Here is a 17,888-nt window from a genome sequence, read left to right as displayed (position 1 = left end):
AGAGCAGAACATGAACTTCTGCTTCGCGCAGTTAAAAAAAGTAAGAGCAGAACATGAACTGCTACTGCGCGCAGTTAAAAAAAGTAAGAGCAGAACATGAACTGCTGCTACGCGCAGTTAAAAAAAGTAAGAGCAGAACATGAACTGCTACTGCGCGCAGTTAAAAAAAGTAAGAGCAGAACATGAACTGCTACTGCGCGCAGTTAAAAAAAGTAAGAGCAGAACATGAACTGCTACTGCGCGCAGTTAAAAAAAGTAAGAGCAGAACATGAACTGCTGCTGCGCGCAGTTAAAAAAAGTAAGAGCAGAACATGAACTGCTGCTGCGCGCAGTTAAAAAAAGTAAGAGCAGAACATGAACTGCTACTGCGCGCAGTTAAAAAAGTAAGAGCAGAACATGAACTGCTGCTGCGCGCAGTTAAAAAAAGTAAGAGCAGAACATGAACTGCTGCTGCGCGCAGTTAAAAAAAGTAAGAGCAGAACATGAACTGCTGCTGCGCGCAGTTAAAAAAAGTAAGAGCAGAACATGAACTGCTGCTGCGCGCAGTTAAAAAAAGTAAGAGCAGAACATGAACTGCTACTGCGCGCAGTTAAAAAAAGTAAGTGCAGAACATGAACTGCTGCTGCGCGCAGTTAAAGAAAGTAAGTGCAGAACATGAACTGCTACTGCGCGCAGTTAAAAAAAGTAAGAGCAGAACATGAACTGCTGCTGCGCGCAGTTAAAAAAAGTAAGAGCAGAACATGAACTGCTGCTGCGCGCAGTTAAAAAAAGTAAGAGCAGAACATGAACTGCTGCTGCGCGCAGTTAAAAAAAGTAAGTGCAGAACATGAACTGCTGCTGCGCTCAGTTAAAAAAGTAAGAGCAGAACATGAACTGCTACTGCGCTCAGTTAAAAGAAGTAAGAGCAGAACATGAACTGCTGCTGCGTGCAGTTAAAAAAAGTAAGTGCAGAACATGAACTGCTACTGCGCGCAGTTAAAAAAAGTAAGTGCAGAACATGAACTGCTGCTGCGCGCAGTTAAAGAAAGTAAGTGCAGAACATGAACTGCTACTGCGCGCAGTTAAAAAAAGTAAGAGCAGAACATGAACTGCTACTGCGCGCAGTTAAAAAAAGTAAGTGCAGAACATGAACTGCTACTGCGCGCAGTTAAAAAAAGTAAGAGCAGAACATGAACTGCTGCTGCGCGCAGTTAAAAAAAGTAAGAGCAGAACATGAACTGCTACTGCGCGCAGTTAAAAAAAGTAAGAGCAGAACATGAACTGCTACTGCGCGCAGTTAAAAAAAGTAAGAGCAGAACATGAACTGCTGCTGCGCGCAGTTAAAAAAAGTAAGAGCAGAACATGAACTGCTACTGCGCGCAGTTAAAAAAAGTAAGAGCAGAACATGAACTGCTGCTGCGCGCAGTTAAAAAAAGTAAGTGCAGAACATGAACTGCTGCTGCGCTCAGTTAAAAAAAGTAAGAGCAGAACATGAACTGCTACTGCGCTCAGTTAAAAAAAGTAAGAGCAGAACATGAACTGCTGCTGCGTGCAGTTAAAAAAAGTAAGAGCAGAACATGAACTGCTGCTGCGCGCAGTTAAAAAACAGTAAGAGCAGAACATGAACTGCTGCTGCGTGCAGTATGTACGTTGCCAAATGGGCAGAAACTTATACACTCGAGCATCGCCCTCCGTACTCTATATTGTTTATTACTGGTAGTCGAGCCATTTTATCGGGCCTGTTCCACAAAAAGTTGTAGATGATAGTATTAAGTCGCTTAATAAATGCCTCTGGAGTAGCCTATAACTAACTGGAGTAGCCTATAAGTACAAATTACTAACCGGATAATCGAATCGCGATTATGTGGCCACGCTGGGCCTAAAAAAAGTTCTAGGCGATCAAAAATATGAACATATCCCGCTCTTTGTGATATTTTTATTCTTTCCTGTTATATAGGAAATACAACACTGTAAATAGAATATAAAACAGTAAAAAATTAGCCTGTTTCAAGTTAAGCTTAGATTGTGGAGAAAACAAGCGAAATAAGGAGGTGCAGAAAAGGGAAATAACCGTCGGGTATTACGCTGACTTTCCCTTGTTTACCACAATCTGAAATTGCTAGAATAAAAATCAAGCTATATCCTAAAGGCTTATTTAAAGGCATGACTGCAGCAGAGTATTGAGCTAGCCTGCGAACAGGCTCGAGTAAATTGGGGCCTCGCACCAGTGAGGGCTCGGTAATTCACTCGCAAGCTCGCTCGATCTGGCAGCTTCGCCGCTCGCGTGTAACACCCCTGAGGTTTCTTGATACACTTTTTTCCGAACCATACCTAGCCTGTGTACAGAGCGGGACGGCTGTACACAGGCGAAACCATACCTAATTATTTTCAATAAGCTTTTTTAACATGGATCAATGTGTATAAAATTACACCAGTTGTTGGTATTAACCTAAAGTTTTGTGTAAGAGAAATCGAAATCAGGAAAAAAAATTGAAAATTTGCGAGAGCCGGATTGGTTATAAAAAAGCTAATACATAACAATAACTTAAGGTGATTCCATTGAAAAGAATTTGATATCAAAATCTTTTAAAACTTTGCACAGTTGTTAATTACGACAAGTACATCAAAAAAATGAAATAAAAAGAGGGGGTCACCATGCTTTTTTTTGCGCTCACAACTATAGTTTATGAGTACTTTGCTAGTTTATAAAAGCAATATCAAAAACCTAGCCTTGGTTGAGAGGCGCTCATAACGTGCAGAATTTTTTTGGTAGAAGTAGAATAATATATAGATTTAGGCAAGCCTAAAAGCGGACCTCCCCATTTATTTAATTTTCACTGGAGCTTACAATGTTTTCATTCTAGTGAATAAGCGTCCAAAGTACTAATGTTTATGGCGGTTTATAGGTTCAAGACAAATTTAAATAGCTCACGGTTAAACCGAATGTCAGCAGTACGACAAAAATAATAATCTTAAAGCGGGGCAAAATCATTACTCATGGCACGAAAAATTACTTTAGAGTACAGTAAATTATCTGCTTTCTAGCAATAGAAAATAGTTTCGCGATCCTGTTATAGTTTTGCAGCATTTTAGTAGACACCACAATATCTATTACATTGATATAGGATATATTCAACGTAAATCGCTGAGTCTGTCGGATTAGCGGTAAGGTGCCAGTCTGCGGATCGGAAGGTCGTGCGTTCAAATCCCAGAGGGTCAAGTTTTTTTTTTTCTTTTTTTTTTTACCCCGTAGCAATAAAATGGTTTGTTTATTATATCAACCCGATATAGCTTTCGAATGCTCCTTCATGTACGATGCTGGCTTTACAGATAGACACGAAAGTCATCGATCGATTGTGGCTCTCAATGTCCACTTTTTTGGCGGTCGATTACTTTCTACACGTAATTTTCAGCCACATTTTGTTTCATTGCTTCTTGTTTTTCTTTCAAACCTCTTTAAATTTTAAAGGCGTCCTTTATACGGCCGCCTCCCACGTTTTTACAGAGAGCTATGGCCGCCATGGCCGCCATGTTGCGCAACTCCGTATGTACGCCGTACGTACGCGCCCGCGAACCATGCCGCTATCCATGTTGACCATGAAAACTCATTTCGATAGTGTTCCTTCTTTCATGGTTATGGTGCTACGCTTAGGAGCTCCGCTATGAATATCTTCCTTAAGTGACACAACAATGTTAAAGTAAAACGCCGATATTTTGCCGAAAAAAGCAAAAGTAATGGAACAAAAGGGCTATTGAAGCAACTATACGCTTCAATTGAAAAACGTAAAACCGGATCTTTTAGGAAGATTCAATGAGAATATTTCAAAATTGGGAAATCAAAAATCCTTAGAACTTAGATATATAATAGAGAGTCGTTTTTTCTTTAAAATTATGCAATAAAAAAGGGGTCACCATGCTCGTTAAAAAGAAAACGACCATTAATTTCCCTGTCGAGCTTCTCCTCCTAGAAACTCCGTAATGTTCTGTGTGCACACGCGCTCGTGCGCGCGCTAGATGACGCAAATATTATGCGCAGAAAGGATGCGCAATGCAATTCACTGGAATCACCTTAAGCTAAGGTGTATTACAAATAAAATATACAAATCTAGTTTGCAGTTGCTTTCAGTATATATAACCCTTTCAAAGAACTTGTAAACAGTCAAACTCTCCCTACTAACACTATACCAAATGTACTGACAACAGTTAACAGAATTTGTGTGTTAACTAAAGGGCTTCCTTAGTTGTTTGTTCTCTGTTACAAAGCAATATATTCATGAGAGCCGGCGTTCCGATCATCTCCTTCGTTTTCCTTGACCTCAGACTTTACTTCCGGCTGAGCAACTTTTACTTCCGGCTCGGAGTCGCCAACAAATGCTTGGTGACTTATGCCAGCTTTTGGTCCTTTTCTTTTTGCGCCTGCCGCTTGCCCAGATTGCGCTAACATCTCCATCCCAATCTCACTCCCGGTTGACCATTTCACCCGTCTCCGCAAGGCGAAGAAGTAAACGACAAAGGCTCCTATTAAGAGGCCAACGATGGAAGCAAGGACAGCTCCCACTATTTCCAGTCCCCCAATAGTTTTGCCTTTAGCACTCGTTCCAGTTGCACTTGTTGTTTGTTTTGTGGGTTGGATTCCTGCCGACGCTAAAAAAATTACATAAATTGCATGGCTTAAAGGGACTATGTCACGGATTTTACCAGATTTTTGAACAGCCAAAATTTATATCTGTGTCGCAGGAAACCTTAAAATAATACTCCATTTTTATTAAAAATTGCTATATTGGAACACTGAAACTGTTAACGTGCATCTTTGGCTGCGAATTGCTCGGATGAAAACGGATTGTAACTTGAAAAAGTTAGGCTAACGTTTTCAAGTTGTTTCCGCTCGTCATCAAAATATCGATATTTATAGCCGTAGATTGATTTCTATCCGCAAATAGGAGTCCATACCCGGAGTGTGCAACTTCCATATATTTGCGCAACGGCGTTTTCACAAGCAAAGTTGTTTTTAGCCAAGCCTTTACCGCCAAAATTACTGCTTCTGATGAAGTCAGCTACTACTTTGGCACGAAATACTGAAATCATCACTTGAAATGCTGTCAGAAAACTCTGAAAACGTTTCCTCGCATGTATCCGATATGCTAACTTCCCAGGTGGATGAGGTACTGCAGTTACGTTTCAACAGTCTATTACGAAATCGATTGTGATTGGCTATCCCAAACCATTTCGAGGGAAAATTGCATCTAAAAATAACTTTACTTGTGAAAACGCTGTTTCACAGTCGCAGTATAAAAGTTGCACGCTCCGGGTAATGGGCTCCTGCCGCAAATTAAGGTTACATCTTCCTTTAGAAGTTCAAAGATAATGTTTTTTTATGGGTTAAGTTGCCTACCACTAATTTGAGAACAGTTAGACCCCAAATCGGCGAAATCCCTGTGACATAGCTCCTTAAATAATCGTGAAATACTGTACTTTTAAATGGAGCTCTCGTTTTTCCGACCCTCTTAGAATAGTTCAGACAAAAAGGGGGAGGGATCACCTAGACCTCTCCTTCATGAGGTTTCAATACGTATGTTATTGTTTGAAGAATATCAACATGCACATACCTGTTCCTTGGACAGATAGTGTGGGTAAAACGTTTCCAACTGTAGAAGAAAGCGAAGGTGAAGAAGACGGCGATGCACTAGCCAAAATGACAGTTATGAAATTTGACGGAGAAGACGTAACGGGGAAAGATGTTGACGAAGATGAGGATTGAACTGAAGAAGCTGAAAGAAAGAGACTTTATTCGCGCCACACTCTTTACGTGACTGCGTACAAATACCTTATTACATCATCACGGCATATGTTTTATTTTTTTATTCGTGTCTCTTAGGAATTTCTCATATATTTATTGTCGTACCTAATTTTATTAGATGTCCGTAATAAAGAGGTGTCCGTATTAGACAGGTGTCCGTATTAGAAAGTGCCGTCATTAGAGTGGTGTCCGTAATAGAGAGGTGTGCGTATTAGAAAGGTGTCCGTATTAGAGAGGTCTCCGTAATATATAGGAGTCCGAATTAGAGAGGTGTCTATATTAGAGAGGAGTCCATAATAGAGAGGCGTCCGTAATAGAGAGAACTCCGTATTGGAAAGATCTCCCTACTAGAGAGGTGTCCGTAATAGAGAAGTGTCCGTATTAGAGAGGTGTCCGTAATAAAGAGGTGTCCGTATTACAGAGATTTCCGTATTAGAGAGGCGTCCGTATTAGAGAGATCTCCACATTAGAAAGGTGAACGTAATGTTTGTCCGTATAAGAGAGGTGTCGGTAATAGAGAGTTGCCCGTAATTGAGAGGTGTCCGTATTAGTGAGGTGTCCGTATTAGAGAGGTGTCCGTATTAGAGACGTGTCCGTATTAGAGAGGTGTCCGTATTAGAGAGGTGTCCGTATTAGAGAGGTGTCTATATTAGAGAGGTGTCCGTATCAGAGAGGTGTCTGTAATAGAGAGGTGTCCGTATTAGAGAGGTGTCCGTAATAGAGACGTGTCCGTATCAGAGAGGTGTCCGTATTAGAGAGGTGTCCGTATTAGAGACGTGTCCGTATTAGAGAGGTGTCCGTATTAGAGAGGTGTCCGTATTAGAGAGGTATCCGTAATTGAGAGGTGTCCGTATTAGAGAGGTGTCCGTATTAGAGAGGTGTCTATATTAGAGAGGTATCCGTATTAGAGAGGTGTCCGTAATAGAGAGGTGTCTATATTAGAGAGGTGTCCGTATTAGAGAGGTGTCTATATTAGAGAGGTGTCCGTATCAGAGAGGTGTCTGTAATAGAGAGGTGTCCGTATTAGAGAGGTGTCCGTAATAGAGACGTGTCCGTATCAGAGAGGTGTCTGTAAAAGAGAGGTGTCCGTATTAGAGAGGTGTCTGTAATAGAGAGGTGTCTATATTAGAGAGGTATCCGTAATAGAGAGGTGTCCGTATTAGAGAGGTATCCGTAATAGAAAGGTGTCTATATTAGAGAGGTATCCGTAATAGAGAGGTGTCCGTATTAGAGAGTTGTCCGTACTAGAGAGGTGTCCGTATTAGAGAGGTATCCGTAATAGAGAGGTGTCTATATTAGAGAGGTATCCGTAATAGAGAGGTGTCCGTATCAGAGAGGTGTCCGTAATAGAGAGGTGTCCGTATTAGAGAGGTGTCCGTATTAGAGAGGTGTCCGTATTAGAGATATATCCGTAATAGAGAGGTGTCCGTATTAGAGAGGTGTCCGTAATAGAGAGGTGTCCGTATTAGAGAGGTGTCCGTTTTAGAGAGGTGTCCGTATTAGAGAGGTGTCCGTATTATAGAGGTATCCGTAATTGAGAGGTGTCCGTATTAGAGAGGTGTCCGTATTAGAGAGGTGTCTGTAATAGAGAGGTGTTCGTAATAGAGAGGTGTCCGTTTTAGAGAGGTGTCCGTATTAGAGAGGTGTCTGTAATAGAGAGGTGTCCGTATTAGAGAGGTGTCTGTAATAGAGAGGTGTCCGTATTAGAGAGGTGTCTGTAATAGAGAGGTGTCTGTAATAGAGAGGTATTCGTAATAGAGAGGTGTCTATATTAGAGATATTAGAGAGTTTTCCGTAATTGAGAGGTGTACGTATTAGAGAGGTGTCCGTATTAGAGAGGTGTCTATATTAGAGAGGTATCCGTAATGGAGAGGTGTCCGTATCAGAGAGGGATTCTGTATTAGAGAGGTGTCCGTATTAGAGAGGTGTCCGTATTAGAGAGGTGTCTGTAATAGAGAGGTGTCCGTATTAGAGAGGTGTCCGTATTAGAGAGGTGTCTGTAATAGAGAGATGTCCGTATTAGAGAGGTGTCCGTATTAGAGAGGTGTCTATATTAGAGAGGTATCCGTAATAGAGAGATGTCCGTATCAGAGAGGTGTCTGTAATAGAGAGATGTCCGTATCAGAGAGGTATCCGTAATAGAGAGGTGTCTGTAATATAGAGGTGTCCGTATTAGTGAGGTTTTCGTAATAGAGAGGTGTCCTTATTAGAGAGGTTTCCGTAATAGAGAAGTGTCGGTTATAGAGAGGTGTCCGTATTAGACATGTGTCCGTATTTATAGACAAAGGCTTCTATTAAGAGGCCAACGATGGAAGCAAGGACAGCTCCCACTATTTCCAGTTCCCCAATAGTTTTGCCTTTAGCACTCGTTCCAGATGTACTCGGTATTAGTGAGGTTTCCGTAATAGAGAGGTGTCCTTATTAGAGAGGTGTCCGTAATAGAGAAGTGTCGGTTATAGAGAGGTGTCCGTATTAGACAAAGGCTTCTATTAAGAGGCCAACGATGGAAGCAAGGAGAGCTCCCACTATTTCCAGTTCCCCAATAATTTTGCCTTTAGCACTCGTTCCAGATGTACTCGTTGTTTGTTTTGTGGGTAGGATTGCTACCGACGCTAAAAAAGATGCATCGATTACCTTCAGAAAATGACTTAATATATCGTGAAATACTGTTTTTTTAAAGGGAGCTCTCATTTTTCCGGCCCTCTCCAGCTCAGAATAGTTCATACAAAAAGGGGGGCGGGATCATCTGGACCTCTCCTCCATGAGGTTTCAATACGTGTGTTATTGTTTGAAGAAAATCCACATGAACATACCTGTTCCTTGGACAGATAGTGTGGGTAAAACTTTTACAACTGTAGAAGAGAGCGAAGGTGAAGAAGACGGGAATGCACTGGTCAAAATGACAGTTGTCGAATTTGACGGAGAGGGCGTAACGGGGAGAGGTGTTGACGAAGATGAGGATTGAACTGAAGAAGCTGATTCGCTGCATTTCACAGACGGTGTTGACGTGGTAAGATCGAGTACTGCTGAAGATGGTAGACTACTGGTCTGAACTGAAGAAGTAGTGGATTGACTTGACTCCAGAAAGTGTGTTGACCAGGAAAGGGCCTGTGTCGACAAAGATGGTTGACAGCTGGTCTGAACTGAGGTAGCAGCAGATTGACTGGAATCCACTGATGACGTTGAAGGGGAGGAGGTGGGTGTCATTGAAGATGAATTGCTACTGATTGTAAATGTCGTGCTTGTTGACACTGCCGGAAAATGGAGAAATAAACACGATCACATACATGTATGTTAATGGAATCTTTCTTATTAGAGACTTTTCCTGACAAACATTTTCAATTTACGCCTGGATAGGACTACAGTTATATCCCGATAACCCGAACCTTCAAGGGAAATCGAAAAAAGGTTCAAGTTATCGGAGGTTCGAGCTATCTATCCTGCGTAGCTGGCGGTTTTGTTGGTATCGATAGCCTGCGAGGAGACTCATGATTGGAAATAAATGTACACGCGCGAGTGGTGAAGTGGCGATAACCCAGTGAGCCTCCTCGCACGCTAAGAAGTTATCGATGGTAAAATTAGAAAGAAAATGAACTGAAGGGGAATCGAAAATGGTTCGCTGGAGCTAGCAGGAGGTTCGTGTTGTCGAGGGTTCGAGTGAACGACATTCAAATGTAGTTTTAAATACAGGATTAACCTGTCCACTTGAACACTCAACTCGGCAAACTATAAAAGAGACTAACACAAAAGCTACTAAACTGTTTCTTTCTCAAAGACAAAGCGGCAAACGAGTGCGAATCCGTTTGTACATCAAATTCTTGCTACATGAGATTATTTTACGGTTTGACTAAATCTGCGGCCTTCGATCAGTAAAACAAAAATTATTAATTGTCTTAATTTCGACCATTAGCCTGGAGTGTCAGCCGCAAGGTCTTCTCGCCCTACCCCACTGGGACTGGACATAAACAGTCTGTGGTTTTGAATTCAACTTGAACAAGCAGCATTTTCAAAAAGAAATAGTGTTTCGTTCTTGTATCCTGGAAAAATCGTGAAAATAAAATAAATTTGCTCTCCTCTCAAATATTCCCTTTTTTACCAAAAAATGCAAAAACTCCCGAACACAGTGCGCTTTTTTGGCCCCCGCAAAAAAGAAAACATAATAACATAGAAATAGAAATAGAGAGGTGTCCGTATAAGAGAGGTGTCCGTATACGAGAGGTGTCCGTATTAGAGAGGTGTCCGTATTAGAGAGGTGTCTGTAATAGAGAGGTGTCCGTATTAGAGAGGTGGCCGTATTAGAGAGTTGTCCTTAATAGAGAGGTGTCCGTAATAGAGAGGTGTCCGTATACGAGAGGTGTCCGTATTAGATAGGTGTCGTTATTAGAGTGGTGTCCGAAATAGGGAGGTTTGCGTATTACAGAAGTCTCCGTAATAGAGAGGTGAAAGTTTAAGAGAGGTGTCCGTATTAGAAGGGTGTCCTTATTAGAGAGGTGTCCGTAATAGGGAGGTGTCCGTAACAGAGAGGTGACCGTATTAAAGAGGTGTCCTTAATAGAGAGGTGTCCGTATTAGAGAAGTGTCCGTAATAGAGAGGTGTCCGTACTTAGAGAGGTGTCCGTTTTAACGAGGTGTCCGTATTAGAGAATTGAATTGAAATGAATTCTTTTTATATCAAACTCGTCATTTTTAGAGTACTTTTTACATTGTTTTTATAATATAGCGTATTTTTAACTAAATTTTGTAATTTTAGATTCTTAGATTTTGACCATTAGTTTTTAGTTCTTAAAGGTATTATATATATTAGAGGGCCACTGGTTTTTCAGTTTTGTACTGTCAAGTTTTTATCCTCTTTAAATAAAGTTGATTATTATTATTATAGAGAGGTGTCCGTATTAGATAGGTGTCCGTAATAGAGAGGTGTCCGTATTAGAGAGGTGTCCGTTTTATAGAAGTCTCCGTAATAGAGAGGCGTCCTTATTACAGAAGTGTCAGTATTAGAGAGGTGTCTGTATTAGAGCGGTGTCCATATTAGAGAGGTGTCCTCATTAGGGAGGTGTCCATATTAGAGAGGTGTCCGTATTGGAGTGGTGTCGTATTAGAGAGTGTCTCTAATAGAGAGATCTCCGTATTAGAGAGCAGTCCGTAATAGAGAGGTGTCCCTAATAGGAAGCTGTCCGTATTAGAGAGGTGTCCGTAAGGAGAGGTTCGACTGTACCTATTTCACAACCGTAAAGCTCCATTCGCATTGATATGTGATTGTTCCACGCTGTTGGCACAAGTCTTACGTAGCGTGCGAGGATTGGTGGGCTCAAATCGTGGTACACAGGTGTATCGCTGTCTTCATTTGCATCAAATTCCTGAAATTAAATCAATGATGATCACAAGTTTCTGTAAGAATTAAAGATATTCTTGCAGACATAAAAGAATACGAAGAGGCCATTCTGATGCATGCATGCATGCAGTATTTTTGGCACCTAATTGTTAAAACTTAAATTCTATAGGTCTGTCCAAAAGGCAAATAATGCATTACCTTGGTTGAATTCTGGCCTGGTTCCATGTAATAGTAAAAGTTTACTCCATCTTCGCTGTACTGCAGCTTGTATTTGGTTACCCATTGGTTGATTGCATTTCTTCCTTGCGTCGCTATCCATGTTACGTTAGTGTAACTAGTAAGATCGACCTGAATCCATTGGTTTACATCATTTGTTTGAGCTGACCATCCTCCTTCTTTGCCTCCACCTGCCTTGAAGTTCAACCTGCCCTGGATTGCGGCATGATTTGCATCCCATTGTGAAGATGCCGTGATTTGAGCATCTGTGACGAGGCCGCTCTCCATACCAAGAGGTTCTGTGCATGCTGAATTTTTTTTTTATTTAATTAGGATTTAAATGTCGATTCGTGGTATCCGCGTTTGTCTGAGAGAATATTTAAACGCGACTTTATGTAACAGATCTTCATTCATTTATATGTGTACTAATTACACAATCCAATACATGGTCATTAGATGTCCGAATTAGAGAGTTGTCGCAAACAGAGAGGTGTCCTTATTAAAGAGGTGTCCGTAATAGAGAGGTGTCCGTAATAGAGAGGTATCCGTATTAGATAGGTCACCGTAATAGAGAGATGTCCGTAATAGAGAGGTGTCCGTATGAGAGAGGTGTCCGTTTTATAGCGGTGTCCTTAATAGAGAGGCATCCTTATGTTAGAGGTGCAGTTATAGAGAGGTGTCCTTATTAGAGAGGCGTCCGTAATAGAGAAGTGTCCGTTTTAGAGATTTGTCCGTTATAGAGAGGTGTCCGTATTAGAAAGGTATCCGTAATAGAGAGATGTCCGTATTAGAGAGGTGTCCGTAATAGAGTGGAGTCCGCATTAGAGAGGTGCCCTCATTAGAGGCGTCCGTATTAGAGAGACGTTTGTATTAGAGAGGTGTCTGTACTAGAGAGGTGTCCGTAATAGAGGGGTGTCCGTAAAAGAAAAGTGTTCGTAAAACAGAGGTGTCCGCATTAGAGTGGTGTCCCTACTAGAGAGGTGTCCGTAATAGATAGCTGTCTGTATTAGAGAGGTGTCCGTATTAGAGAGGTGTCCGTATTAGAGAGATGTCCGTATTAGATAGTTGTCCGTAATAGAGAGATGTCCGTATTAAAGAGGTGTCCTTATTAGAGAGGTGTCCTTAATAGCGGGGTGTCATTATTATAGAGGTGTCCGTAATAGAGAGGTGTTCGTATGAGAGAGATGTTCGTGTTAGAGAGGTGTTCTTATTAGAGAGCTGTCCGTTATAGAGAGGTGTCCGTATTAGAGAGGTGTCCTTATTAGAATGGTGTCCGTAATAAAGAGGTGTCCGTATTATAGAGGTTTCCGGAATAGAGAGATGTCCTTATAAGAGAGGTGTCTGTAATAGAGAGGTGTCCGTATTAGAGAGGTGTCCGTAATAGAAAGGTGTGCGTATTGGAGAGGTGTCCGTATTTCAGTTGTGTTCGTAATAGAGAATTTTCCGTATAAGAGAGGTGTCCGTAATAGAAAGGTGTCCATGTTAGAGACGTGTTCGTATCAGAGAGGTGTCTGTATTAGAGAGGTGTCCGTAGAGAGGTGTCCTTAAGGTGAGGTTCGACTGTACCTAATTCACAACCGTAAAGCTCCATTCTCAATGATATGTGATTGTTCCACGCTGTTGGCACAAGTCTTACGTAGCGTGCGAGGTTTGGTGGGCTTAACTGGTGGTACACAATAGTATCGCTGTCTTGATTTGCATCAAATTCCTGAAATTAAATCAATGATGACCACTAGTTTCTATGTAAATAAAAGATGTTCTTGCAGACATCAAAGAATGCGAAGAGGCAATTCTGATGCATGCAGTATTTTTGGCACCTAATTGTTAAAACTGAAATTCTATAGGTTTGTCCAAAAGGCAAATGATGCATTACCTTGGATGAATTCTGGCCTGGTTCCATGTAATAGTAAAAGTTTACTCCATCTTCGCTGTACTGCAGCTTGTATTTGGTTACCCATTGGTTGATTGCATTTCTTCCTTGCGTCGCTATCCATGTTACGTTAGTGTAACTAGTAAGATCGACCTGAATCCATTGGTTTACATCATTTGTTTGAGCTGACCATCCTCCTTCTTTGCCTCCACCTGCCTTGAAGTTCAACCTGCCCTGGATTGCGGCATGATTTGCATCCCATTGTGAAGAGGCCGTGATTTGAGCATCTGTGATAAGGCCACTCTCCATACCAAGGGGTTCTGTGCATGCTGAAAAAATAATTATTTAATTAGGATTTAAATGTCGATTCGTGGTATCCGCGTTTGTCTGAGAAAATATTTAAACGCGACTTTATGTAACAGATCTTCATTCATTTATATGTGTACTAATTACACAATCCAATACATGGTCATTAGATGTCCGAATTAGAGAGTTGTCCCTAACAGAGAGGTGTCCGTATTAAAGAGGTGTCCGTAATAGAGAGGTGTTCGTACTTAGAGAGGTGTCCGTTTTAGAGAGGTGTCCGTAATAAAGAGGTGTCCGTATTAGATAGGTCACCGTAATAGAGAGATGTCCGTAATAGAGAGGTGTCCGTTTGAGAGAGGTTTTCCTTTTATAGAGGTGTCCTTAATAGAGAGGCATCCTTATGTTAGAGGTGCAGTTATAGAGAGGTGCCCGTATTAGAGTGGTGTCCATATTACAGAGTTGTCCGTACTAGGGAGGTGTCCGTATTAGAGAGATGTCCGTTCTAGAGAGGTGTCCGTGTTAGATAGGTGTCCGTATTAGAGAGGTGTCCGTATTAGAGAGGTGTCCGTAATAGAGAAGTGTCCGTTTTAGAGAGGTGTCCGTAATAGAGAGGTGTCCGTATTAGATAGGTGTCCGTAAAAGAGAGATGTCCGTATTAGAGAGGTGTCCGTAATAGAGTGGAGTCCTTTTTAGAGAGATGTCCGTATTAGAGAGTTGTTTGTATTAGAGAGGTGTTTGTACTAGAGAGATGTCCGTAATAGAGGGGTGTCCGTAAAAGAAAAGTGTCCGTAATACAGAGGTGTCCGCATTAGAGTGGTGTCCCTACTAGAGAGGTGTCCGTAATAGATAGCTGTCTATATTAGAGAGGTGTCCGTATTAGAGAGGTGTCCGTATTAGAGAGATGTCCGTATAAGATAGTTGTCCGTAATAGAGAGATGTCCGTATTAAAGAGGTGTCCTTATTAGCGAGGTGTCCTTAAAAGAGGGGTGTCCGTATAAGAGAGATGTTCGTGTTAGAGAGGTGTTCTTATTAGAGAGCTGTCCGTTATAGAGAGGTGTCCGTATTAGAGAGGTGTCCGTATTAGAAAGGTGTCCTTATTAGAATGGTGTCCGTAATAAAGATGTGTCCGTATTATGGAGGTTTCCGTAATAGAGAGGTGTCCTTATAAGAGAGGTGTCTGTAATAGAGAGGTGTCCTTATAAGAGAGGTGTCTGTAATAGAGAGGTGTCCGTAATAGAGAGGTGTGCGTATTTGAGAGGTGTCCGTATTTCAGTTGTGTTTGTAATAGAGAATTTTCCGTATAAGAGGTGTCCGTGTTAGAGACGTGTTCGTATCAGAGAGGTGTCTGTATTAGAGAGGTGTCCGTAAAAGAGAGGTGTCCGTAGAGAGGTGTCCTTAAGGAGAGTTTCGACTGTACCTAATTCACAGCCGTAAAGCTCCATTCGCATTGATATGTGATTATTCCACGCTGTTGGCACAAGTCTCACGGAGCGTGCGAGTATTGGTGGGCTCAACTGGTGGTACACAAGAGTATCGCTGTCTTGATTTGCATCAAATTCCTGAAATTAAATCAATAATGATCACTAGTTTGTGTGTAAATAAAAGATGTACTTGCAGACATCAAAGAATGGGAAAAGACCATTCTGACGCATGCAGTATTTTTGGCACCTAATTGTTAAAACTTAAATTATATTGGTTTGTCTAACAGGCAAATGATGCATTACCTTGGTTGAATTCTGGTCTGGTTCCATGTAATAGTAAAAGTTTACTCCATCTTCGCTGTACTGCAGCTTGTATTTGGTTACCCATTGGTTGAATGCATTTCTTCCCTGCGTCGCTATCCGTGTTACGTTAGTGTAACTAGTAAGATCGACCTGAATCCATTGGTTTACATCATTTGTTTGAGCTGACCATCCTCCTTCTTTGTCTCCACCTGCCTTGAAGTTTAACCTGGCCTGGATAGCGGCATGATTTGCATCCCATTGTGAAGATGCCGTGATTTGAGCATCTGTGACGAGGCCGCTCTCCATACCAAGGGGTTCTGTGCATGCTGAAAAAGAAATTTATTTAATTAGGATTGAAATGTCGATTCGAGGTTTCAGCGTTTGTCTGAGGGAATATTTGAACGCGACTTTATGTAACAGATCTTCATTCATTTTTATTTGTACTAATTACAGTAGGTTCGTGAACTACACAATCCAATACACGGTCTTTAAGAAAACTGCGATAAGATCAATCTGTATGTGCGACAACCGAGAACACGTTTGGTGCACCATATGCTCCACTCAGTACCAAATGTGTACGGCGTTTACAGAGCAAAGTGTCCGTATTAGAGAGGTGTCCGTAGTAGAGAGGTGTCCGTATTAGAGTGGTTTCCGTATTATAACGTCACTTTTATGACTCCACTGACAGCTTGAAGTGTCAGTAACTAAAATGAGGCCCACACTCGTCTTTAAACTGCATTTTAATTGTTAAATATGCAGCATTGAGACACATTGTCTATCAGTTTAACAAATAGATTTTATTTTGCTGTGCGTCTGTTCAGTTATAGACTACAGATGACGTTAAAATGTGGTATGAACAAAAAAGTTGCCCATGAGCTGTTACGCGAGTGGGTCACTGATGTTCTTACCACATGTTGACGTCTTCTGTACATGTGATCTATAACTGAACGAACCCACGGCAAAATGAAATCTATTTGTTTTTGCCCCCGCAGGGTTTTGGCCCAGAGGCCAAAACCCGAGGAGGCACACTAGGAGTCCCCGGGTGTATACATACAAGACAATGAATATTTGTTGAAAAAGTAAGAAATGTGTCTGTAGTGGGCGAAGCATTCTCGATTTGACGAAACTAGGCGCACACGGTCGTGACGGGTAATATTTTTGCAAGCGCGCACGGTGGTGTCGGGTACTTGCAACCACGAGGTCGCGTTTGGTCACCTTCGTGTTTCGAACTTCACCATCTGCTAGCAGCGTTTTGTTTTCCGGTTTTGGCCTACGCGTGTTCACAGATTTGTTCGAGCGGTTTCTCTGCCTTGGTTGTGTTAAGTGATATTTGAAGCAAATGTTAGTAATACGTCGAAAGATTTCGAGCAATTGGTTTCATGTTCTTGGCTACGTGCCGGCTACCTATGTTCCAAGCGTTACATTTGTAAGGTTTGCTTTCGGAGGTTTGTTGTATCGTATACATCTTACAAGTTACAACGAGTAATAAACAAAAGCGTGAACTTTGTCATGTAGTACAAGGTACAACGTAATTCGTTTCGCTAACAAACTGTCAGATTCTTTGATCCAAAGAGTGGGTTGTTTTCTCGAATCTTTAAATGTGCCATATTTTGTTACTCGTGGAATTTTTTGGGCTTTTTGGCCTGGAAATTGTAAGTTTATTTTGAATGTTATAAGCTCGGGAATAAGCATGTGTGTTGTCATCACGAATAATGTGTTATGTGTTATTTCCGCTAGGTGTTATTTACGCACGCTAGGTAATATAATTCGACTTGAACTTGTGAATATTTTTAGGACGCAACGATGTCACACAACAAGAAATTCCGCATGACACAGTAAAAAAGAAGCCTAATTGTGCAGTCCATCGGCATTAATAATTAAAGGCGACAAAAAACAAATTATAAAAAGGCGGGGGCAGCTTTATAGTGAGAACTATTTCTAGTATACAATAACAGAAGATTTCAGTACACTAGCTTCAGTGTAAGCAATGCCGCTACCGATGAGAAAAGTTGTTTTCATTTCACGATAATGTTTTGCGTAACCACAAAGCACTGTTAAACCGATTTAATAAACAGAATTAATGATGGAAAATTAAAACAGCAACGAAAAAAGTAACCTTTATTCCATTTGAAAAGTTGTTTAAATCTGTAAACTTTAAACTTTAATAGCGTCTCAAGAGAAGCGTTCAACCGCCATTCATGGATTTCCCGTAGCGTCGTCCAACTGTTTAACTGTTACAGTTTTCAATAATTTCTCGAATCATCATTCAAGCTTGTTTATCCCAGTTAAATGTTCCGAAAGATGAACAATACTTGGCGGATTGTTTCTCACTATAGATTTATAATTAATCTGAACTTTTTCGTCCTGTTGTGCTCCACAAGTTTTGAAAAACTTTGCCGACATCACTGATTTGGACTATGAACTCTGATCACGGCGCGAGTCACACCACGCAGTGACGTCATCTGTGCGTCTGTACTCTAATAGATAACAGGTATCAACTAATCACCAGTGGTAACCACAGGTTAGAAAGTGCGGGCCTTGACGCACTCAGTAAGAAAAGGTACTGATACGAGAGTGTGTAATTTTAATAGATGGCAGTGCCGATAAATAAATGATAAAATGAGCAAAAGACAATTATTCCGAGTAACGCGTCACGCAACGAATG

General features: G+C 41.2%; 1 protein-coding gene across 1 annotated transcript in view; it reads right to left on the bottom strand.

Annotated features, from left to right (window-relative positions):
- Positions 1 to 4,234: 4,234 nt before the first annotated feature.
- Positions 4,235 to 17,888, bottom strand: part of LOC144659326 (uncharacterized) — a 114,378-nt gene continuing 100,724 nt past the window's right edge. Inside the window, exons 11-18 of the mRNA XM_078519740.1 lie at positions 15,224 to 15,549; positions 14,917 to 15,058; positions 13,197 to 13,522; positions 12,890 to 13,031; positions 11,306 to 11,631; positions 10,991 to 11,132; positions 8,590 to 9,027; positions 4,235 to 4,623 (exon numbers count right to left, since the gene is read on the bottom strand). Of these exons, the coding sequence (XP_078375866.1) occupies positions 4,235 to 4,623; positions 8,590 to 9,027; positions 10,991 to 11,132; positions 11,306 to 11,631; positions 12,890 to 13,031; positions 13,197 to 13,522; positions 14,917 to 15,058; positions 15,224 to 15,549 (2,231 nt within the window). The remainder of the gene's footprint in view (positions 4,624 to 8,589; positions 9,028 to 10,990; positions 11,133 to 11,305; positions 11,632 to 12,889; positions 13,032 to 13,196; positions 13,523 to 14,916; positions 15,059 to 15,223; positions 15,550 to 17,888) is intronic.

Source organism: Oculina patagonica, chromosome 7 (assembly GCF_052425735.1).
Source record: "Oculina patagonica isolate OP01 chromosome 7, crgOcupat, whole genome shotgun sequence".
Lineage (NCBI taxonomy): Eukaryota > Metazoa > Cnidaria > Anthozoa > Scleractinia > Oculinidae > Oculina > Oculina patagonica.
Note: the sequence above shows the minus strand (reverse complement) of the source record. Positions and strands in the feature narration are given on the sequence as shown.